This window comes from Corvus cornix, chromosome 6 (genome assembly GCF_000738735.6).
Source record: "Corvus cornix cornix isolate S_Up_H32 chromosome 6, ASM73873v5, whole genome shotgun sequence".
In the NCBI taxonomy this organism is placed as follows: domain Eukaryota; kingdom Metazoa; phylum Chordata; class Aves; order Passeriformes; family Corvidae; genus Corvus; species Corvus cornix.
This window is the reverse complement of record NC_046336.1, coordinates 13,634,242-13,659,083: the sequence shown is the minus strand read 5'-3', so window position 1 is coordinate 13,659,083 and position 24,842 is coordinate 13,634,242. Positions and strand designations below refer to the sequence as shown.

Genomic DNA, 24,842 nt, shown 5'->3' with positions numbered 1-24,842 from the left:
CTGAGCAGTGAACAGGCATTCCAGCCTGTAATACACCCCAAACTTGGGCCTGCTACCAGCACCTCTGGCCTCCTGCCAGGACCCTGGCAGCAACTTGTACAGAGCAGTTGTACATCTCCTCTGAATGCAGGGATGTTGTGTCTGAAGGCTTAGAGATCCATAGATCTTGAGATGAGCATCCTGCTCCATGGCAAGAGGAGTCCTGCTAGAAAGGCAGGCAAACCCTTAGTCCTTGGTAGGTCTGTTTTGTGTATATGTGCAGTGTGCAAGGAAATATTCCATGCTGGAGCCAGTGGGTTTATTTTAGAGATTGCTTGGAAAGAACTTGGATGTAATCATTTTCCGGTGTACATTTGAAATCAAAACACTTCTCAATATTTGGCAATTCATATTTTGAGATAGCACTTCCTTTTTAAAAATAGCTGCGTGCTTTCAACATGCAGGTTTGTCACTTTTATCCCAAACCTTGTATTTCAAAATTGAACTGAAATCTTGAATTTTGTCCAAAGTTTTGAATCAACTCAAGAACAAATATGGGGAGGGGAAAACAAAACTTCTGAATTTTGTTCCTTTCTTGTTGAATTATTATGCGGCTTGTCTGTGAATCCAAATACAGTTCTGCCCTTTAGATAGCATTCATGGTTTTGTTCTATTTGTTTGGGTTTATATTTTTTTTTGCTTTCCCCATTTAATTTCTTTTCTAGAAAGAGGTTTATGCAGTTTTAGCTTTCTCAAATAATGAGCATGCTGCCAAGCCTTGGCTCTTGCAAACTGCTAAGTGCTGTTGCCCATTAGCATCAAATGCCACAGCCCATATCACTTTGCTCAGTTGCTCAGCAAACACATGCTGGCTGTTGTATTGGGTTTGTGTGGCATGGGTTTGGTAGTGGTGGGCTACAGGGGTGGCTTCTGTGAGAATCTGCCAGAAGCTTCCCCTGTGTCCCATGGAGCCAGTGCCAGCTGGCTCCAAGGTGGATCCGCTACTGGCCAAGGCTAAGCCCATCAGTGACAGTGGTAGTTCTTCTGAGATAATTAAGAAGGGAAAAAGTTGCTGCACAACACCAGCAGCATCTGGAGAGAGGAACAACTCAGACACCCAGGTCAGTGAAGAAGGAGAGGGAGGAGGTGTTCCAGGTGCCAGAGCTGGGATTCCTCTGCAGCCTGTGGTGAAGACCATGGTGAGGCAGCTGTGCTCCTGCAGTTTATGGAGGTCCGTGGTGGTACAGAGGTCCACGTGCAGTTTGTGGAGGATCCCTTACTGGAGCAGGTGGAAGCCCAAGGGAGGCTATGACCCCATGGGAAGCCCTCTCTGGAGCAGACTACTGGAAGGACCTGTGGCACCATGGAGAGAGGAGCTCGTGCTGGAGCAGGCTTGTTGGCAGGAACTGTGATCCTGCAGAAGGGACCCATCCTGGAGCTGTCTGTTCCTGAAGGACTGCAGCCTGTGAAGGGACCCACATCGGTGCGGTGTGTGAAGAACTGCAGCCTGTGGGAAGGACTCATGTTGGAGAAGTTCCCAGAGAACTGTCTCCCATTGGATGGACCCACACTGGATCAGGGGAAGAGTGTGAGGAGTCTCATTACCTTCTCTGATTTGGTTGGCACTTAATTAAACTAACTTCCCCAAGCTGAGTCTGTTTTGCCAATGTTGGTAACTGGTAAGTAATCTCTCCCTGTCCTTATATCAACCCCTAATCTTTTCATTATATATTCTCTCTCCTGTTCAGCTGAGAAGGGGAAAGACAGAGTGGCTTTAGTGGGCATCTGACATCCAGCCAGGGCTAACCCACTCTGGCTGTTAATGCAGCAGTTAATCACTTTGGTACTGAATGGGTTCTGTAATGATCTGACCTGTTATTTAAAATAATAATCAAAGTTCTCTAGTGACTTGCATGATTTAATTCCTTTAGGAGTCTTGCAACAGATGAGAAAATTTTGCCATGCAAGCTAAGTTACATTACCTGGAGAGCTGCTGGCAAAGAATGGTTTTAAAATACAGTCAGGAAAAGGATGTCGTAAAGAAGAGCAGTGTGGGTGAAGGGAAAACAGGGTTTGGTATGTGAACAGTGAGCAGTCTGATTGCTTTCTGTTGCTCTAACACGTTTTTTGCTGCAAGTTTGACTAGAGTTTTTGGAGCAAGATTTTTACAGGATTTTACCTGGCAGTAAATGCTGTATCAGTCAGGCTAGAGCAGTGTTGGATCTGGGTTAAGTTGTCAGAAATTTCTTAAGTGTGTGCCTATCAATAGTAAGTAATTATGCATATGCTCAGGAGAAATGCTAGCCAAGGGAAAGAAGACATGCAAATTCTTTTCCTCTCTGAATGTGGTGGAATCTGCAGTATCACAAAAGCATGCAGTAATCACTGACGGTTTAAAACCTTGTAATAGTGACCTGTATATGTGCTGAATGCCTTTATTTAAAGATATGTGCTGAATGCCTTTATTTAAAGATATGTGCTGAATGCCTTTATTTAAAGATATGTGTGTTCCTCCATGTTTTCTCAAATGCTTAAATTGGGCAGCTTTCCCTTCATGGTGTATGACAGCACTCCTATCAAACGTTTCTAGTGCTGGGCTGATTTTGCTAATGCTGGTTCACAAGCAACATCAGGAAAAAGATTCTGGCCCTTTGCCTGCAGACAGAAGAGTGGTTAGGTGGGACAGGAGTAGGAATCAGCCTGCTGCAGTGGGTGGACCACCAGAAAAGTGTTGCCTTCAGTCTTTGAATGGAAGAGCTAAAAGGAACTGAAGAAAAATCAGATAGCTGACAAGTAGTCAACACTGCATTTTTGACAATGTGAAATGACAAGTCAGGATTTCAACAGCCTTTTTTAGTGCTTAGATTTTGTTGTTTGCTAGAGCAGTTCTGAATCAAATAGAACTTAGAGAAATGAATGCAACCAAGTGTGGTGACTTCCTTTTTCGTATTAATTAATTCTCAAATAACTGCAACACATGTGGCTTTTTTCATCAAGTTTGCTTTTTTTTTTCCCCTTGCATTTTCACTTGATTATGGACAACTTTTGTGTGTCGCCAGTTGTGGTTGCTGAATTGGGAAGTTGTGTGGTCTTCCCCAACTGCCCTGAGTGTCTACAAACCTTTTCAGCAACAACTGAATACATGGATGCTTTGTGTTTCAAAAAGAAAAAGAAAGGACGGGATAGAACACAGACTGTGTTGCACAACTCAAGAGGTTAGCCCAAGGTCTGGAATGTTGAATTAGATCTGTTGGTGTAAGAATTGTGCAGCTTAAGCTTCACAAAGAAACTGGCTTGAGCTATCCAAAGCTACTGCCCTGGTTAGAACTAATGTACCTCTGTGGTGTGTAGTTGTGTATTAGCAATTAAAAGGAAGAAGCAGAGGCAAACCTTTAACTCTCCTTCCATAGAGAAAAGGGCTCCTTCCTTACATCTTGCAGATCCTCTGCCACCTGTGTTATGTCACATGTAACTGATTAAAAATCATGTGGCCTGTTTTTGCATTATGGTTTTGTAAGAGCGTTGAAAAACGCTTAAATTCCAAAGCACGAAAGACATATCAGTAGCAGAACACTGTAGGAGTTGGGCTTTTTGTTTGACTTGATGGATGGGAAAACATGAGCATTTAACTTTGAAATGTTTGGTGTGCTGCTGTTTCTAAGATTGGAGAACCATACTTGACTTTTGAAATAGAAAATGCACTTCACTGGCCTTGCTTTCGCTAACATCCATACAAAGAACAGAGCAGAAAAAAGCATATGTCTAAATTACAAACCCAAAGCTTTGAGGGAGGGGTGAACATGTGGAGGTATGTCAGGGAGGATGGTGGGTGATTTGAAAAGAAATAAATGCCTCTTCTGTGACATGGGTAAGTCTGTTCTCAGAGAGCTGCACTTCTGTGGCATGTTCAGCTGAATGGGTTTTGTCAACATCTGCCTGAAATTTGTTGCAGGATAAGGATGTGTAAAATGAAAGCAAAACCTGGAAAACCTAGCACCATTGAAGTGATTCTGGAAACTCTTGGTGAGGCACATGATAGAAAAAATAGTTGCCCCTTGTCCTCTGGGCTGTGATGAGTTGACCCCCAATCCTCCTTTTGTCCGGTGAACTGGGAGTGTGTGGGCACGGGCAAGTTTATCTCTGGCATTTTGCTCTGCAGTCAGAATGGATTTACTGCATGCTTGCTGTCAGTAGCTCAGTCGATAACTTGATCAATAAATCACTTGCTTCTGATCATCACCTCTTAGTGAGAGTAGAGATCGCAGTAGTGTAGGTATTTGTGAGATGTGTGGATATTGGGATGGAGGGAGCTTGGCTTTCAGGGAGATGGGTCAGGTTAAGGCAATTAAATGGGGAAGATGATTTCGTACTCATACATGAGTATGAAATACAGGAAAGGAGGTAAGATGAAGATCTCCACTGGTCCTTAAACCAGGCATCCTGTCTCAGAAAAAACAGAATCTTAATCAACTGCAGGTCCTCCAGCCTTTCAGACATGAAATAAATACCAGAAAAAGAATACCATTCATTCAGCTGTAATGCTGTTTGGCTCTAGCTTTCCTTAGCATTGAAAACCAACTTCACCTTGTCCCAGGTGACATCTTTACTGAGGATGTCATATTCACTTGGGCTGTGTCTGGGGATGTCAACAGAATCTATTGCTTCAGTCTTGGTCCTGGATTTTTGAATTCCACTAGGCATTTTTCAACAAATGTGGTTCTCATTTGCACCTGTCTGACAAGAAAACATTGTGAGGTTTGCAGCATCTTGTATTTTCAGAGGTCTGGACTGTAAATAATGGGTTTTGGTTGGCATGGTAGTTGGTAGCATCTCAAAGGCTGATATTGTGAACTCTGATTTACTTGGCTGTGCAGGTACAGCCATAGCTGACACTTGGTGTAATTAAGTTAATTAAATACCATTGTGGGACTCTTTTTAATTTCCTTTGCAAAGTAGTTTTGACTGTAGCTGATTCTTGCTTAGACAATGTTCCTTCTCCTCATCTCTCTGTAATTTAATATCCAGCTACTTCACGACTCGATTGCATTGTTCTAACCCTTTACTCGCTCAATACAGACAAATGCTGATGCTTCAGTGCCTTCCTTTTCCTCTGGGACTTCTGTTGCAGGCACAGGTTTTACTCTGAGTCAGTAAAATAAGGTTGTGCTCCATGACCTAAAGAGATAGGATTGTCTTGCTGCCACAGCCTGCAAACAGGGTGTTCAGGACCTCATGCAATATCTGCTGGCTCACACCTGACAAAAAGAGATAAGAAGAGTAATTTCCAGTGCACTCTAGATAATACAGGGTTGATGGCAAGTTTTCACTTAGTTAATTAAACTAGCAGCCTACTCAGAGCCTTTCTCAGAGAGCTTTAAAAGGTCCCAGTGGGATGGTTTATAAAGTTTCTTAGGTTTCACTCCTAGCTTGATGTGTTTGGAACTGGTGTGTGCATCCATACAGTCTTCTGTGCTACGTGTGGCCTCCAGTAGTCCAGGCTTTCCTCAAAGTTAAACATCCTGTGATTAAATACTAACGAGGATACTAAAAGTAATTTTAAAAACTTCAGGTTTTGATTCTGTTCAAGGTTTTGCGATGTGTCTTGTGTCTCAGGAGGCTTAGATGGCATCCCATAACCTGAATTGTGAAGCAATGGGTAGATGCTGACCCACTTATAGCACTTGCAGAGAATAAATATTTGCCATAATGCTTTACTTCAGGTCCTAATCAGAGAAGGTGGCCATGCAAACATGTATGGTAAACTACTGTCAAATGTGCTTTTTTCGCTTTTTTTCTAGTCTTTGCTTTTTTTTTTTCCCCTCACCTTCTGGATTTATTGTTTCTTCATACCTCACTGTTTGTTTTAGAGAGCAGGTTGCCTTGTACATGGGAGTTAAAAGCTGGTGTAGCTGAAGGGCTGTGTTTGGTGTTAAGGCAGTGTTCTGTAACCCATTTCACTGCTCTACACCACCTGGCTGCAGGAGACTATCACTCTGTTTGCATCACAGAATGCTTGGATACTGGAAGAACCACAGCCTCTTTGGCCTGTGGACTGTACTTGTTTGGTACACCTGAAGAACTTTGGACAAAGGAATGTATATGAGGTGAGAGAACTGGGAAATAGGTGCTACAGGAAAGGTTGTTAAAGCTCTGAAAAACTTAGTTCCATATTAATATTGCTTGCTATGGCTCTGTGCAGATATTAAGCCAGGACCACAGCCCGAGGGCAGTAGGTGTTTTTTAAAAGTATATATTAAGGAAGTTTCAAAGAAGGACTTCTCATTTTAAAAGTTGGCTGAATCTTCAAAATTGGTAACACAGATGTGGAAGAAGGATAGACATCATGCCTAAAATCCCATAAGCTGACATACATCATGGTTGGCTCTCACACCTTGGACATGCTAGACTGAGCTGCAGGTTTCAGTGCTGGCAACCCGAGCCTGGAGGGCAGGCTTGCTCTCTGTGATGTTTATCTATTCCATCACACAGCTCCAGCTCTGTTTGTAGTTAGAAGTGAGTAGGTATAGCTGGCTGCTGCTCTCTGGAATTGAGGTGTTATGAAGGGTTGGTTTTTTAATGTTTTTACTTTGGTTAAAGTAAACTCTTGCCACACTCACCACTAGTAGCCAGCTGTTTTAGAGCAATGAAATGTGCCATAAAATATGTCATTTGATCTCTCATAAATGTTTGAGATGAGAAATGTATTTGCTATCAAGTGATAGCTTTGTTGTAGAAGAGTCAGTTGCAGATCAGGAGATGAGCAGGAACACAGATCAGGCTGGTGCCCCATGCTTCAATATTTTCACTCTCAGTGCCTAGGTAATATTTTCTACTTTCATTCATACCACTTAAACTATCAGTGCCACTGGTTATGGATACTTAAGAATTCTGATGCTTATTGAGAAAAGGGAACAGAAATGCTTCTAGATTAGTTTCCAGTGATGCACTGGCTGCATGAAAATAGGTGAGTGGATAAATTCCCTAAGTTGTAGTCTCAAGTGAGGTTGTGCAGCTGTTCCAAAAGATGAGTTAACTGCTCACCCATGAGGACTTCCTTAGTTAAAAAGACAAATAGAAGTTAAATGAGGTATTTGATTTGCTTGACTTAAATTTATAGACATGAACCATAAAAAGAGAAAATCAGCATATGCTGCAAGCTGTGGTGGTACCAGGTTGGTATCCAGCAGACAGTGAAGTTTCAAGATGCACTGCGTAGCTGCCTGGTGGTTCAGAAAGCACACCCTCTGCTTCTGCCCTTGCAGAATGCAGCTTGATAAAACCATGCCAAGAAAAGTGAGAAGCTCAGTTGCTGTGTGTGCACTCTTTTGTCCCCTCCTTATTAAATAAATAGACCATGTATCTCCGTCTGCCATGGAGCCTGTCATCACGATCAATAGGTTTTGGGATGGCAGAATTGAACAGGTGTAGCAGTTGCTTCTCCTGTGAAATTGCTGCAGTGCTGACTCGGATATTTTCAGTGAGCTGTAAAGCAAGTGCTTTTGACTAAAATATCCTTTTGTCTTGGATTCTTCCCTGCAGTTTATTATTGTGTCTGGAAGATGCCTCCCACTGTGAGTTGTGGACTTTCAGCTTAATGTCAGTACTCATTAAATTGTAGGAGCAAAAGAAATTTAACAGACTGGAGTTAAACTACAGTAGAAGAAAGAATTTGATACAGAGTTCCAGGGAGTTTGCTTGCTTTTAATTGGTGAAGACAGCTTAGGTATGGTAGGTATGTGTACTTTATAGCAATGCTTCATGGATGTGTGTTAAAATAATCTAAACCCTCTCACCTCCTGCCAGGTGGGGTTGTACATACGGAGCAACTCAATCTAATTGTTGCAGGCATGGAACAGATGGGGTTTTATTGTCTGGAGTGCTGGGAGTGCCTATGAGAGCAATGTCAGCAGGATCCTTGCCCCAAACAGCACTTGCTGACACACAGCTTGCTGCAGGAAGATTGGCTTGGAAGCTTTACACAAGTCTCCAGCAACCATGGTTGTGATGGCTTGTATAGGAGAAAATGATATGGGAGAAAATGTGTAATTTACTTGCTGCCTTGTGCTTGAGCAGTTTCCAACATACCACATAGTAGAACACTGAGCTCTTACCACCTTGTTGTTTTAAGACACTTTGTGGAAATAATTGCTCTTATTTCCACTTCATAAAGGAGAAACTGAGGTGTATGAGAGGGAGAAGGAACTGCTGTTGCAAATCACAAAGAAACTGGTTACTTATTGATTCCTGTTCCTGAACAGTAACTACTTCATCTCAGGCCTTCTTTTTGTAGTAAAGCAGCTTTGTGGAGTGTGATGAAGGACAACTATGCCCTTTCCTGCTTGCCTATCCTGAGCCTTCATCATGGATGAAGCTTAGTGCATGCTGGAGTATTTGTCCATCTCAGATAGTGCCAGTTTTTATTGCAGAGGGCAAGTGAACTGGCTGCCTTTGCTGTGCATTCAGTTTTACTCAATGAAGACTGAGATGCATTCCCTGCTGCCCAGTGCACTGCTCTGGCACAAGCAGATGAGAAGATGAATGTCTGCAGTGAGTACAAAGTTGCCCTCAATTTCCTGTGAAGGGGTAAATACCAGCCAAGAGCTGCTGCTTTTCTACTCCACTCTAACAAAATGTAGGAAGAAGTGAACTTGTGGTGTTGCTTTTATGGTACAAGAAATGTTTGGGAATCCACAAGAATACTTCATGTCAGGCACTGCATGCTGGACCTGTGAAGTGCAAAGGCCAGGTTCATGCCGGGAATGATGGCTCAGCATTTCCATCTCTATAATAAGCTTTGCAGCCTTTCTGTTCTTCCCTTAGCCTACTTTCAGCACCTCCACAGTGCTTCATTTTGCTGCTTAAGACAAGAGGACAGTGTTGTCTTATGGGACTCTGGAAATGTAGCTGCTGTCAGGCAAGAGTGGGTATTAGACAGCTCATCTGCAATAACTTGATGGGGAGAGTCTGGAGGTCAGAGAAAACGTGCTGAAGAAATGCTGCCTGCCTGAGCACAGTGATTTTGCTTTCCCTGCACATTGGACCCAGACCAGCTCATTGTGAGGTTAAGGAAGGCGAGGTACCTTCCTTGCCATGGTGGATCACCTGGGCTGGAAGATCCTGTGAACTGTGGGACCAGTACCTTCATGCTGGTGTGTTTCAGTTCTCATATCTAACGTTAAAGCTAGTGGCAAATGAAATTGAGGAGTTAATTAAACCTTTTCTTTCCATACATGCCATATTGGTTTTCATAGGAGCCCTTTTCTATCAGCAGACTGTGTTTTCAGAAGTTATTTTACTCTGGGCCCCTCTGCAGGGCAGCACTGGTTGTTTCTGTTTATCGAGGAGTAACTCTAGGCAGTTTCTAAAGACAATAAACCCAGGTTTTTAAATGTTGCTGTCTGGAGAGCTACTGCAGCCACTGCAGAAGCAAGTCCTGTTGCAGTGAAAACAGTAAAGGGAGGGGAATCCAACTTACTTGTGGGGATTCCTTCTCTCACCATAGCTCTAGGTGAGAGCCACAGTGGGATATCCCTATTTGGGGAATAAAAACCCCAGTAGGGCCCACATGGAGATTCTTCTGTTTCTTACCTTCCAGCATATTTTGAGGGAGAAAGGGCAAGTAACAGTAATTTCAAGACTGGCCAATTTCTGCAGCTTCAAGAATAGCCAAAGTAGAAACTTTCCACCAGCTAGAGCTTTGCAGTTTGCAGAGGACAGACTGCTCTGGGATCTGTTGCTGTTTCTCTGATCCTCGCTGTTCTGCAGTTTTTCACTTCTGTTTTTCTTGATCCTATGTGCCCTTCAGTCTCCTTTTTCCTATCTCTCTGCTTCTTCCTTTGGTATTCTTTCTGTGTTTTTTCCATCCATGGTTTATGTCAAACTGAAGTCTTTCATGATGCTCAGTGAGTAGCAGCACTGTTACAGATTCTGTTGCCAATGCACTTTTCTGTGCTTTTCCTGTTCTCTTGCATTTGAGATCCTTACCCCCTGGGACAGAAGCTTTCCACCACTCTGGCTTGGTACAATACCTGTTACAGTGGGACCTGCTTTTACTGTCTAATAATATGATTAATGCAGCTAATACAAATAAATAATCCATTTGCACTTCAAGGTTTCTAAATCAGGGTGATTTCTCCTGTAATCGTTCTCCTCTTCATGAAGAGTTAAATGAATGCAGTAAATATGCAATAAATGCAAACATACATAAATGCAAGTGTCCTAGGTCGTTCATCCTGAGAAATATGCACATTCATATGTGTCTCTACATGCTTCTAGCATCATGGTGTGTAGGTAGCTTGAAGAGCTGCATGAAGAAGTGATGTGAGTTGTGTTTTTTGGAGACCATTGGTATGGCTCATGTATTTATTGGGAAATCAAGATCTCTCCCCGGGAGACTGAGGAATAAAGAATGTGGAGATGGCTTGTGATCTGCCTTAGAGCACTAAGCATTAACCTCAAGACAAGACACTGGGAGCCAGGTTTTTAATTGCTGAGCCTTCTACTTATTCAGCATCCTTCCTTTCTCCTGTGACAGTCTCCTCTTGTCAGTTCACTGCTGAACTGTGGATCTGTCAGAGGAGGCAGTGTTGCTGAAAGGAGGCAGTGTTGCTGAAGTGATATCTCTCAGTCCCTGGAGAATTGTCCCACGAGTGCTGTGAAATTTGTATGACAAATGGCAGCCAGCCCCACTGAGGGAGGGACTTGGCAGTGTGGAAACATGTAAGTGCACGTACTATGGAAGGCTGTGTGGGAACTGCAGCGTTTTGTCTTTCAGTTGATACTTCACCATTTCCTTGCTTTACAAATGTGTTGAAGATGTCCATGCTTCATGAATACCAAACACAAGGGTTTTCTTTTTTATCTCCCATGATCAGTATGAGGATCTCAGTAGAACACATCATCACAAATCTTCTGTAAGTGCTTTAACTGCTCCCTTCCCCCTCCCCAAAGCTACTGGCTAGTATGGCAGTAATTGAGGCAATCACAGTGTAAAAATAAATCATTGCCAAGGATCAGCTGTTACGTGAACTAATGGTGGCAGAACCACTGGTCTCTTGTCCATTACAGGGAGACTGTGTTTCAAAGCTCTGGTCTCCCGTTGTCTCCAGGATCAAAAGCCTGTGAAGAGGCATCTCTGCAAAGTGAATTCCAGCTGTTAATCAGTGAATATCCCAGGAGGCCAGTTGCTAAAAACATGCCCCAGGGACAAGATATATTTTGAGAGATGGAAGAACAGCAGAGGTGTATGAGAGTAGCTGATGCAGAAAGTGCCGTCTGGGACGGATAGCAATGGAATTTCTCATAGCAGATGAGCGAGAAGGAGCTGCACCATGTGCAAAGCCTGGCCCTGGTGGGCATGTTGGGCAGTAAGAACTTGGCTACACAGAGCCAGGATTGAATCCAAGCTCTTCATGCTTCTTTACCCTAGGCTGCCTGTGAGTTCAGGGAAACAGCTCTGCAGATGGTCAGGTTGGGGAGGAATTCTTCATAGTTAAAACAAATTAAACAGCTGGACTTCATCTAGTCACTGAGGACTTGTCCATTCACCTTTGAGGAAATGAGGAAGGAGACTTGAATTCTTTCCCTTCCTTGATGTCTTCTGATTCTTACTGCAGTGGCAGCTGGTTGCTGGTTTTGCTTTCACTGGGTGAATCCCAGCTGTGATTGCAGCTGCTGCTCCACTAGCTCAGATCCAAGCAGAGACTTGTGAGCAGGCGGCCCATGTTGAAGTGCTTCACAGCAGTGGGTACAAATGAATGCTAAATCTGTTCCCTGGTAAATGTTGGAACCATGTGAGTGCACTGAACCCGTCTGAGCTGCCAAACCTTCTGTCAAGCCAGAAGTTAAGTTGTTGTAAGTCTGTGTTCCATTTTCTTTCAATGACTTGTAGTGTGTCCTGTAGGAGTATAAATATGACTCCAACCAGGCATGAAACGTGCAGCTTGAAAGCCAGAGTGTTGGGGAGGCTGGGTAATGGACAGTGTGATTGTGACTCACAGGAGCTGCTTCTCTGGTCACACTGAAGTGGGAAGAGCCTGGGCATGCCTCTACCTGCCTGTTTGTCCTTCTCCAGAGGGAAGGGGGTTAAGGGAAGCGTGGTAGAGGCAGTGCTGAATTTGTTTTCTGGATGTAACTGTCAAGGCTGGTGAGAAGGCAGAAGTCCCCCTGTGCCTAGTGTGTACAGATGCTGTAGGAGCAGCTGCAGGAGAGACTGGCCCTGTGTGCTGACTGGCACCTGGTGTGCTGGTGAGGTGTGGCTGGCAGTGTTGCAGTGAGTGTAGCACAGCCAGGAGGGTGAGGAAGATGATTCTGTCGCTCTGCTCTGCTCTCATGAGACCCCACCTGAGGTGCAGTGTCCATCTCTGGTGTCCTCAGCACAGGAGAGACGTGGACATGTTGGAGGCAGTGCAGGGGAGGCCATGAAAGTGTTAAGAGGGACGAACCCTTTTGTGAAGACATGCTGAGAGAGCTGGAGAAGAGAAGGCTGTGGGTAGACCTTATCGTGGCATTTCAGTACTTAAAGGGGACTTAAAAGAAGGCTGAGGAAAAACTTTTTAACAGAACTTGTTGCAACAGGACAAGAAATAATGCTTTTAACTAGGAAAGTTGATATAGATTATATATGAGAAATAAGTTTTAAACAATGGGGGTGGTGAGGCATTGGAACAGGTTGCTCAGAGAGGTGGTGGATGACCCATCCCTCAAGGCATTCAAGGTCAGGTTGGATGGGGCTCTGAGCAACTTGATCTTGTTGAAGATGTGTCTGCTCATTGCAGGGGAGTGGTACTAGGTGAGCTCTAAAGGTCTCCCTACAACTGAAACAATTCTGTGAACCTATGAATTGCAGATTCTGTTTGGGTTGGGGTTTTTTTGGGTTGGTTTTTTTTTTTCCCCCTCTCCTGCTCTCCACACCGTCCACACTGTTTATCTGTGTATTTAAAGAAGTAAGGATGCTTCTAGGCAGGTTTTTGTCCACTGGCTCTGGTTGGCACCACTGAATATCACGTATTCCTAGACTGAGGCACAAGCTCTTAGCTGTGATGAGGTCTGGAGAAAGCAGCTGAAAGTTCTTCTGCAGAGGGAGGTGTGGGGAGGAGGGAACCTATTAGAGTGAATTTTTGTGCTGATGCATATGAGAGTGGAAGCCCTGACTGCTGCACTGTAATCTGGCTGAGCAAGAGTTCTCCAGGCACAGTTAGAACTCATCTGTGCCTAGCACTGACATGGCCTGTTCCCATGATGAATACTTACCTCAGCAGTGGGTCTCTTGAGTAATATCCCAACTAGAGCAGTTGGAAACTCTGTCCCAGGGAGTCTTTTACTGTCCTGCCATTTATCTTCTCAGCAGCACCTGACAAGCAGAGGGGAAGGCTGAGGAAATATTCCAGCTGCAGTTCGGTGGGTTTTTTTCCCCAATTGCTATTTTACTTTCAGTTTTAGATTTCTCACATCTGCTTCTAGGTCTACCTAGAAGGGAAAGGTAGTGGTGCAGGTTGGTTTAGGCAGTGAGACAAATGAGGCAAAGGAGCAGGAGTGACCAGTATTCACTGCTGTGTTTGGGACACTGACATAAGTTATCTGTAATGATCTAAACTGGGGATGAGGACTGAAGTTATTATGGTAAGAATTCAAAATGTAGTGGTTATAATGATGGATGACTACAAGTAAGAGCTAGCTACAACATTTTAAATTGAGTGAAAATCTGAAGCAATAAACCATCAGCTTCATCATACCAGGCAACAAAGTTCCACAGAGCAAAATGTCACGTGACACTGATTTTGGAAGGGATGAGGAGCTGCAGTTCCTGAGCAGCATGGGGCAGTGATGGCCAGGTTTGCTGCCTCTCTGCTGGAACATAGAGCAGTTTGCAGCCTGTTCCCAGCAATTCCCCCTGCCAGAGCAGCAAGCACAGTCCAGTATCTGCTGGGGCAAATGCAGCCACGTGTAGGACAGTACCTGTGCTTGCAATTTCCAGCAAGCTCATGTCAGAATCTGCATTGGCCTCAGCAGGGAGCATGCCTTCGGCAAAGCAAACAGTACCGTGTGGTGAGGGAGGACTTTCTTGCAGGACTGCCTCCATGTGTACCTGCTCAGACTGGCACGGAATTTCTGCTGCATCTGTAATTTGTTCCTGAGACCTCTGAAAATTTCCCTCCTTTGTTTCAGAGCCATCATCAATCACTTCAACCCGAAGATAGAGTCTTATGCTGCAGTGAATCACATATCACAGCTCTCTGAGGATCAGGTAAGCCACGCATGCCATGGCCTTTTGTCATGTTGGCCTCTGGAATATGGGTGTTCAGGAGTACCTTGTGCTCACTGGGACTGATGATGTGGCAGCAGTAAGAGAGATGCAAGTGGGACTCTTGTGTTCCTTGTTCAGATGCGTGTGAGAGAAAGAAAAGCAAGAATTGCTGTAGCCAATTTTACTGTCACATACAGAGATTTTGGTCCTGCAAATGTAGAAAGACAGGTATGATCAAGGAAAATATGCAGCATTGTCAGCAAGTGTGTTTGGAGACTGAGGGTGCTGGCATTCAGAGTGGGACAAGAAGTTTCTGGCAGCAAACTTAGTTATTAGAGAACTCTTGAGCACAGTTTGATTTTTGTCTTTTGGTGATATTGGGGACCCAGAACTCTGGCAACAGCTGGTAGAAATTTTCTAGGGTGTAATTGAATTCAGTTGGGTTAGATTTTAAAAAGCAGAGGTTTTTAATAAAGAGGGTGATTGGGTTAGGTTTCCCTTCCTTAATTTGGCCTGGTTTGCTTGCTTCATGTTCTGCTTGTACTGCATAAATTTGTAAATGTGGCTTTTTGAAAATAGGCTACTGTGAGTGGTCTCAGGAATGGAAGAGATGGCCTATTTCCCAAAATAAAATATTGGAATTATACATTAATCAGTCTTGGAGAGATAAATGACTCTGCAGGAGCATGTGGTGGACAAAATGCAGAGCTGCCATGCGAGCTTGGGGAATCATCCTAGACACAGCTGCATCAACAGCTCTGGACCTTCTGGAGAAGAAATTGTTTATGCAGTCTGGGACGGACCTTGGGTCTGTCCTAGGTAACCTAAATTACCTTGGGTTATCCCTTCCACTGGATGGGATTCCATACTTGTGCTTGCTATAAGGTCCTGACTGTATCCTGCTCTGCAATTCATTTCTCTTTCTGTCCAGGATATTTTTACTATTTCTTGATTATACCCTTTCGTGTTTCCCACTAACCTTTTCATTTATTAACGTACTTGATCTGTAATATGTAACACCCCAAAGACTTGGGATGAATGCTGTACTGATGCAGTGGGGGGAAAAAAGGTGGCCTCTACTGCTTTTTATTCTCTTCTTGGTAGAGTTGGATAGAGGAACATTGGTTTTAATTTACTCGATTTTCCTTATTATTCTGCCTCTGAGAGTCACTGTATCCGCAGCTATGCTTTGTGATGGTTCATGTTATCAATCCTCATTCATTGATGATACACTGATTACATCAACCCAGGCCTCCGAAAAAGAAAAGCTTTGATAGCCCAATTTAAAACTGGAGGCTTGGATAGAGGGGAATTTTGCATAGTCTTTGAGTTAGTCTGAGAAAGGAAATGAGCTTTTCACTGTCAGCTCTGTGTAGTATTCTTCCCCCAGCAGTTCAGGGAGGTCAGGTTAAATCCTTTCTTCCTTGTGTGTTATTCGTTAAATAAAATCCCTAGCAGCAGGCAGATAATGAAATCAGTGCTGATGCATGAAGCATTTTGAGGAAGATGATTAGGAAGTTGAAAGACAGACAGATTTCTCTTTTTTCTTTTCTCCCTTCATGCTTTCTCTCAACATAGGGAGAACATCAAACAAAATAAAGCAATAATAGCCCCAGATGAACTGCAGAGAAATAAGGGAGATGTCACTGTGGTGAGGGAGTGTATGGTCTCAGGGTGTTTAATCAGCACTCTGCAATTTGCTGCACAAGGAGGAGAGGGATGGAGACTTCTTGCCTCCACTTTCCGTTGCGCCAGTGAGCTCAGGTCTGTGTGTTGGACTGTGGTTTCCCCTCTGTCAGTAGCTGTAAGTACATGAGAGGTACTGGTAGTTGGCCCAGATCAAGCCCAGGGTCTGGCTTTTGTGGGCTAACAGAATTTGCTGCTTTCATTGTGTGAGCTGTTCAGCATGTGAGTGGGAAGGGGAGGGATCAAGCTTGCCTTTTGCCTGCTGCAGTCTCTTCCCTTTTTTGTTTTTCCTTCCAGCTGTATCTTTTGTTTTAACTTGTGTGTTCACTTAATTACCTATTTCTTCTCTCCTTAAATATTTTCTACACGGCATCCACCATCCTTTATAGCCCTGTCTTTTGAAGTGTAGCACATTGAAATATTTAATGCTGACATTTGTGTGTCCACATAGATACTACATTTGGGACCGGTCATTTTCTCCTTTGAGTTATTCCAGTAGTTTCAGGAGAGTGGTATTTCTTTACTGTAAACATTTGTTTTTACAGTTTCAAGGATTCAACTTTTCTTTTAATGAAAATTTCCTTCTCAGACACCAGTCTTTGACCAGATTCTCATATGCCTCCTTACACTCCTCTGTGGTATCTGAGAATCTGCTGTTAATCACGCAGGCATAGCTTTGACATAGCTTTGTCTGAAGGGGAATTTCCAGCTGCTCTGATTTGTTTCAAATTTACTGGAAGCTAAGTTGTGACACCCTGTTTGTGTGTTAGATTATTTTTTTTATTTATTTCTTCTTATATTTTAATATCCTTAAAAGTAGCTAAGTAATCAGCTCAAAGAGATTTTGCTCTATCTTCTTCTTTTCCTAATCCTATTGGAGCTTTTATTACCTTGTTAATCACTAATGTCCATTTATTACTATTCTAAGTCTGTCATTTCAGCGCTTTCTCCTTTTTTATTTACAAGCATTAATTTTAACAATATTACATGCTGGGGGAATTTGAAAATGTTGGGCATGGGATTGTTTTAAGCATAGACTGTTAATGCCACTGTATGTTCTCAGCCCTGGAGATTTCCAGGAACCATAGTCTGAATATAGAGGTTTCTGGTCTAGGCAGGTGTACTTGTAAGACTTCATGGTACTGCTTTGCTGACTGTTGTGGGGTTTATCCACTGTTAAGGGGTTTATCCAATGTTCTGATCAGAAATACTGGGAAGAGACCTTTTCCATCCCATATTCTCTCCAGCAAAGAGTGGGAGATTCCCAGGGGCAAGCAAACGATGAGCCATTTCAGTCTATAAACACCATGGGATCCTCAGTGCCTTTCTGCAAAGCATTTCCTTGCCAAGGCAAGCTCAGAATCCGTCCTAGTCATTAGCTGTTTTGACCTTGCTGTAGTTCCTCACTATGAAGCAGGGAATGTCTTAGCCAGTTATTGGCATCTTTCCTCACTTGCTAATTTGTTAAACCTGACTTCAGTGTTAATTTGTTGTTTTGTGGTATTCTCTCTCTCAACACATTTGGCTCCTCCCTGCACATCCTTCAAGAGATTGAAAGATGCTGCACAGTCAGAAAGAGGAGATTGGTCGTTAACTGCCAGTATAATTTTAGCTCTTCCATGCAAGTGATTATTCCCATGTCTTCAAAGAGGTTTTGGTACATTCTTGAGTCAAAGGGCAAAATAGCCTTTTATGAAATGAATTCATAAGCTTATCTGTGCTTTCCAGATGATTGGACTGCCTTGTACTTAATATGTTGGAGGCAGTAGACTTTCTTGGTGCCATATCTGATCTGAGAAGCTCCCAAAATATTTTCTAGCATAAGCAGTTGCAGAGAACAGGGTCAAGGCAGTGAGGAAACGGCAACACGAGAGTTGCTCTGGAAGAGCAAATGCAGACAAACAGAAAGGATGAAAACACAGCATGAACGGTCTAGGTGGGGTCTCACTTCTGCCTTTTCTGGATGTGAAAGAGCAGCTGTTGGTAGGGAGGCAGCTCTCTGCCTGATAGCAATGTAGTACAGCTTTAAAGAGAGGCTAAAGTGAGAGGAATTTAGTCGTTTTGGTTGGATCTTCTCTGAGCAGGAATGTGTTGTGGTGCCTTGCATGCCAATCAAGTCCTGTGCCAGTTAGAAAATTGCTCACTAAAGTCTTGTTTTCTCTTTGGCACCTTTTCTCTCCACGATTTCCTCTCTAAGGGTCTTAAAATTGAGATGGGAGACATGCAGGACTGATAATGCTTGTTAGTCAGGAACATCTCTGTGCTTTTTTTAATAGAAGCCCCCTTCTCAGCCACACTGGGGACATTATGCCACCTCCAAAATGGAGGTAAAGTTCAGTGTGAGAGACTGCTGGGAGCACCTGTTTTATGTCTGATAATTGCAGATGGGAAGTGCTGGGAGCCAGAACAGATTGTGATGGAAAAACAGGACAACTCTATTGCTTCTGAAATTGTGACAAATGAGTGTAATACTTGGGTTGTTTCATACTGTAGTACCTTTGTAACCGAGGTAGAATCATAGCATTGTTTTAGGTTGGAAAAGACCTTTAAGATCATCTCGTCCAACCACTAACCCAGCACCGCCAGTAGCTGCAATCCAGTTTGGTCAGGCCATCTCACAAAGCCATTTCCCTTTCACTGAGGTCATAGCTCAGCTGTTGAGTGCTCCTCCTTGCCAACCCAATCCACATGGGCTTCTGTTACCTGGTAAGGCTCTGAGGGACTAACCTGCAGTACTGCTCAAGGAGGTTCCACAAGCGACTTCCACAGAAAGACACAAAAGGGTGTAGCTGGTTTTAGGTGCCCTAAAGTGTTTTAATTCCAAGCCATTGATGTCAGGGTTTATTCAGCTTGTTCTGGTTTCCATAACTAGTAGCAAAACCACTGGCAGATACCAAATGCTTTGTCTTTTTTTAGCACTGCTGGCAGTGTGTTAAAAAGCCTCTTGGCAATGTCTGCATTTGATATTTTTTAAATGCCGAGTACTGTCAGTGCTAGGTACTACCACAGTAAATCCCCCTAATCTCTTACATTAATATAACGAGTCATGAGGGCTTGAGAAATACTTTATAATGGTGCTTCACTTCTGAAATGCAGTGAGCTTTGGGGTAGAAAGTCTCAAGCCTGCCAGCGTTGTGTTGCACACAGTAGTGGGAACATGAAACCCCAGCTAAGGAGGGATCACCAAGGCAAGGCCTTAATTTAAAGTCATCATGTCTTTGCAAATGAGGCAGGGATGTTGGCTTTCATGGTCTCATTACAGACACCTACTCATGACTAATGGCTTGAAACAGATTTTATCGTTTAAATAGAAAGAGCAAAGCTGCACTGGGTGAAATTGGAAAGGATCTATATAAAAAGTCTTCTGGAATTGGCAAATTGCTGGTTAGCTTAGCTGATGGGAGTTTTCTCTGGTTTAGCTATCTTCCTTTTTTTTTTCCTTTTTGTTTTTTTGGTTTATCAGAGAAATATCCCTGCCATTTACTAACATCTCAGACTGTTTTATGCAGTGTGCCAGACTGAATGAGTCTGAACAGGCTCCAAGGTCTGATCAGCTTTGCAGCAAGGAGATTTGAAGCTGGAGGTGAGCTTTGGAGCAGTGACATTGTGCTGTGTAGTGCCTTTTATTAACATGCAGAATGCAGTAAACTGTGCGTCAGTGGAGGAGAGGGGACAACTGTGGTAGGCCGTTAGAGAGACAAAAGAAGGACTTTGATTTTTAAAACAGCTGCTACTGGAGAGATGCATCCCCATTCCAGTAAGAAATGGGAGAGAAAGCCTTCCATTCCCTTCCTTCAGGCTCAACACAAAGGTGCCCCAGCATCCTGCCTCTCTTACTGTTGGTGGCACTTTTAGCTGCTCTGTGCCTCAGAGGCAGCATGACCCCCAAACACCTTGTCTGCCCCTGGAGCAGAGCAGTCTTTACACCCTTTGTGCACTGCAGATGCTGAAGCATGTCTTGCTTTCCACCACTTTTGTGAGCTGCCCTCTTGGCACATAAGGGACTGCCTTGAAGTACAAACCAGTAACAAAGTAAGTTCATTAAACTTCAAAGCAAGGCTTGCCTTCAGTTCTTATGGCTGTTTTCACATCCTTGCCTGGCTTTGCCACTACCACTGATCAGGGCCAAAGACTGCAGTAGTACAGGTGACCATTAAATGTTGGGGACTTAGCTTGGAAGAGCTGTCTTGGGGAGCTGCTACTCACTTCTGGCTGCCACTGAGTAAAGTCTCCTGGAGCTAGATAAGTTTCTGTGCTGAGGCTACAGAAGCTACACTCAGTGATGTGAGTTACGAGCCCAACCTGATTCACAGCTGGGAGTGTACTGAGCAAGAACCATAGGTTTAACTTTGTAATAAGCTCCCAGTCCACATTGTGGAGACAGGCTGATGTTGCTCTAGTTCCAGTGCTTGTCCTCTTCACCAGTGAGTTTGCTTCACAAAACACTTTACAGAAGCCTGGCAGATTTGCTTTGTATGTGCTTCTTTTGCACGTATTTGCTTTTTATTGCTTTTAAACCTAGAAAAGGGGCTGTGGATAGCTAGAGGAAGGGGCTGCCGGGTGGGGTCTGAACTCCTTCCTGCTGTTGCTGTGCTGCTTTGAGCAAACCTTGAGCCCTGTGTCCTCCTGAGTGAGGAAAGCCAGTGCGGAGCCCTTGGGGAGCCAGGCAGCGTTTGAAGTGCTGTGTGGTCTGCCAGGGAAGGCTGCTGTGGAAGCACAGAGCGATGTTACGGATTCCCATCATTGTTAAGTGCCTGTATAGGGCAGGGAAAGCTCCACAGAGGATTGCAGCAGAATGATCAAAACAGTCTGCATTTATAAAGATTAAATTACAACTCTGCACATCTGTGATTAAAGCAGAAGCTGTCAGCGTCTGGCTTGTGTGAATGCACAGTTCAATTTGCATTTTGTAAAACTTCAGGTTGAGAAGGCTTTTTAATCCCTTGTGAAACAGGAACAATAGGTGTTGGCTGTTGCCATAATACATATAGATACCGTGCAAACTTCTTTGGTCATCCTCTGTAAAGCTGGATTTATAGCACTATGATTTGTTGCTCTAGTCCCGAGCTCCACCCCAAGCTTCCTTACACTCAGTTGTCCCTCTGCTCGGGAGTCCTAAAAGCAGACAGGCTGCAGCCTGCTATGCCAGCTACAGACAGCAGTGCGGCTGTGAGCAACCACTCCTGGAGTCACATTTTCCTCACAAAAGGGGACAGACTGCAGTGACTGCCAGCCCTGCTCATTCTGGGGCTTCTTTAGGTTAAAACTCTCACCTTTAGGGACTGCTACTCTTCCTTCTCTCTGGTAGTATCCTGCTGTTACAGATGATGTTTTTCTGCCGTCCTTTTCTGGATTCTCTAGCTGAAGCTGCAGCTGTTTCCCAAAAGTGACAAATTGGGTCATCGCTCTGCTTTCAAAGTGGGAAACAAATGGAGCTTTGTGGTCTCCATCCCTCTCAGAGCAGGAGAGTAAATGCTGCTGAGCCAAAAGGTGCCACATCTGAACGGAGCTCCACATCTGAACAGAGCTTCCAGTCAGCTGGAAGATCAGTTTTTTTTGCTCTCTGACACTTGACATTTGGATGTTAAGACAATACGTAGAAATTTATTGTTCACTGTAAGGACCTCAAAGGCAAACCTTTTAATAGCGGAGAGGATGGCATCCCTGATGTGTATCACTCTTCCTGGCTTCATGGTAGGTCTGAGGCAGGCAGTGGGATTGCTCAGGGAACCAAGATGTGCCACTCAAAAGACAGCAAGCTGGGAGAATGGATGTCCAGAGGGATGGAACTGGGAAAGGTGGTTCATCAGCCAAGTGCCAGAGGCTATAAATCAATTCTACTGCCTTAGAGGGCCCTTGGATTCCCCCATGGCTCAGTTAAGGCACAAATAAGCTCCTGGGGAGCTAAGTATTGCTGGCAGCACATGCTGTTTGAGCAGCAGCATCTGCCTCATAGCCAGCAGGGGTGTAGGCCTGCAGAAGGATTAATTCATAGCCCTGTGTTTGCTTTCACCTGAGCACCTGTTCGGAGGAGTTCCTCTTTCACTTCTTCTGATCTGTGGATTTACGTTCTCCACTAATAACTGCTTCACAGCAAGAATTTCTAAGAGGAAAAGTGTATTCTGGCCTCCCAGACAAGAAACTGCTAAATTGTTGTGGAGCATTGTCTGACAGTAGATAGGATTTCTGGAATAAGCTGATACGACCCAGCAAGCATCACTTGTATCAATGTTAACTGGTGTGTCGCAGTTGTATCAATGTTAGTTTAAACTAGCAAGCTTTTCTCTTCCATGAAAAGAGGTCATAGCTACAATGACCTCTTGCAGTAAGATGGATAAGTATGGAAAATATGCTGTTATAATCTCAACAATTGGAGAAGGCGATAATTTGCAGACTGTCACCTAATAACATTGTTTCCAGTGGCTCCTGCCATGTGCTTTAGCCTCTGAGTTGGAAACTTTGCCACTAATTGTCACTCTGTGTAGAACCCCGCTAATGAAATGTTGTGCTGAAGGCTTATTTGTGCACAAACCCTATCGTGGTTTCCCAAGTGTATTTCCCTCAGCAGCTGCAGTTCAGCAGACTGCATTTGTTTTTGAGTTGGATGTAAAAACACACAGAGGATGCTGTTGAAATCATACTCTAGGGCTTCCTGACTACTCAGAAAATGTTGGGTTTGGGTCCTCTGTGAAAGCTGTAGAAGTTCTTCTGAGTGCTTCTCCCACTTGTGATGGCATGAATGAGCTTCTGTCTCTGAGACAGTGACAGCTACTTGCAGGGACAGACAAGGCATCACTATAGCAATGAGATTTAGTGTCAGGGAGCTGACATGACATGACTAGCTAACTCTTCTAGGGGTGCTTTGGCTTTCGGAAGGTCTGCAATACCTTTTTCAGAGCCAACTGAGCTGCCCTGGAGCCCCCTGAGCATGTTTAACACAATGGAAAGCTGGAAATAACAGTACTGTGGGAATACTATGAGAATCTGGGCACTGCTCACAACTCCCCTCTGGTTATATTTCTTCAGCATATTGTGAACCAAACTATTGCTCTTCCTGCAAGTAAGGCACCAGTCTTTTCACTTAGGTAATGCATTGTACTTTGCAGCCTTCTCCTAGTTCAGTGACAATGAATGTTCCAAACCCAGGACGAGTCCATCCTTATGTGAGTCTGGAGGTCACACAGAGTCCTGAGATGTCTCTCATTCTGCCAGCAGTTCTCTTTCCAAGTGTTTAAAGGAAGAGTGTGCTTAGCTGGCTAATTAAGGACTGCGTCTCCCTTTCCAGTTCTCTTCTGCACTAGAAATATACCCCTCCCCAAATCTAGGTACCAGCCTCTGCTCAGCTATGTCATGTTGGTGGTTTGCTGTAGTCAGGCATCTGTCCAGCTTGCAAGAAACATTAGCTGTCCCTGTCACCCCAAGGTTTATCTGTCATTTTATATAACAACTTATAACACAGAACATGGATCTAGATGGAGCTTCATGTGACTGTATCTGCAGGTGTTTTTGTCCCTTTCATTTCTTAAAAAAGGTAGTTGTGAACTGCAGCGTAGAGTTCTTACGGCTGTGTTTTGTTTGCAGTAAGTGGTCTCTTTGTTGAACATCTTGAAACACTAGAACAGGGACAATCTTCCTGCTGATGAAAACAGAAATGTGGATTTGTTAGGGAGCTGAGGTAGGCATGCTGGAACTTAGACTTTCTGATTGTCTGGTTTAAATTTTTTGCATCTAGGCTGCTTTGCTGGGAGTTTTCTACCCTGTCGTTAATGTTCCTGAAAGCTAGTGACTTGATGGAAGCATCTCGCTACAGAGTCTTAGTTCTCACCTCAGCTGGAAAGATGTGCCTTTCTATTTTAAGGGATGAACCTATTTAATTACAGTACCACCTACAAGTCACTTTATAGGCATAGAAAGGAAACTTAGGTCTGTTGCTGGGCTAAACTCCCCTTCTCAGAAGAATAAAAAGAAAGCTGCTGTAATACTTCATCTCGGCCTCTTTGCAGATACCTGAGTGTGACACACTTTTTGCAGGGGAGAATAGTAACGTGATTTGAACTTAATTTCTCTGGCTGATGACAGTTTTCCATATCATGCAGGTTTTGCTGAGCTTTCCACCCTTAGTAGTGCCCAGAGGGATAATATTCCTGGACTGCTTGAGTCCTAAAGTGCTTCTGTTGCTATTTAGTTTGTTGATGCATCAGAACTAGGACTAAGCGGTACTGGGGCTGGGCAGTTAATGTCATACCAAATGTTTTAGCATAAAGAAATTCGTCACTGACCACTCCTGTCCTAATTGCTCAAGAAGTTAGTTGTTAATGTGTGGTCTTGTCCGCTGTATTATTAGCTTAAGGTATAGCCTGGTTCCTCATCATCATCCAGAAACCCTTCAGTTGAGTGAGGCATGACTTGAAGATGGAGGTTTTGTTTTGAGATGGGGATTGACACTGCCGTGTTTTTCATACGAGATCATAACTCAGTGTGACTTCAGCTTAGGTATGTCAGGAAGACCTTTTTCTGTGATGAGTTTGGAAAAGGTCAGGTTAAGATGCTTGAAGAAAAATGGCCAGTTGGCTTGATTCTGATCTTTGTTTTAAAAAAGAATGATGTAAAAATCTGCCAAGTCAAATCCGGGGAATAAGTAGTTTTTATTTTTATGGTATTCATCTGTAGAGACCTGGGGGATGGAGGGTGGAAATCACCTGCCTACAGTCTCCCCAAGCCCCTTACTTTCCAATGCTTAACAGCATTGTCATCAAAGAGGTCAATCCAGACTCTGGGCTGTTAACCCTCTCCAGTCACCTTACAGCCTTGCACCTGTGTGCTTACAGACTGCTGCACGTTCTTCTGCCCTGCTGCTTGTAACTGAGTCAAGAACAGATGCTGGGGAAATAGCTACAAAATGTTTTAAGACACATGCCCTCTGTCACTCGCT

The 24,842-nt window shown here is 43.8% G+C and overlaps 1 protein-coding gene across 2 annotated transcripts in view; it reads left to right on the top strand.

Moving 5' to 3' along the window:
- ARMH3 (armadillo like helical domain containing 3) overlaps positions 1-24,842 on the top strand; it is a 125,120-nt gene that overhangs the window by 76,990 nt on the left and 23,288 nt on the right. For both annotated transcript variants that reach the window (XM_039553642.1, XM_039553641.1), the window contains exon 24: positions 14,146-14,224. In XM_039553642.1, coding sequence (XP_039409576.1) covers positions 14,146-14,224 — 79 coding nt within the window. The remainder of the gene's footprint in view (positions 1-14,145; positions 14,225-24,842) is intronic.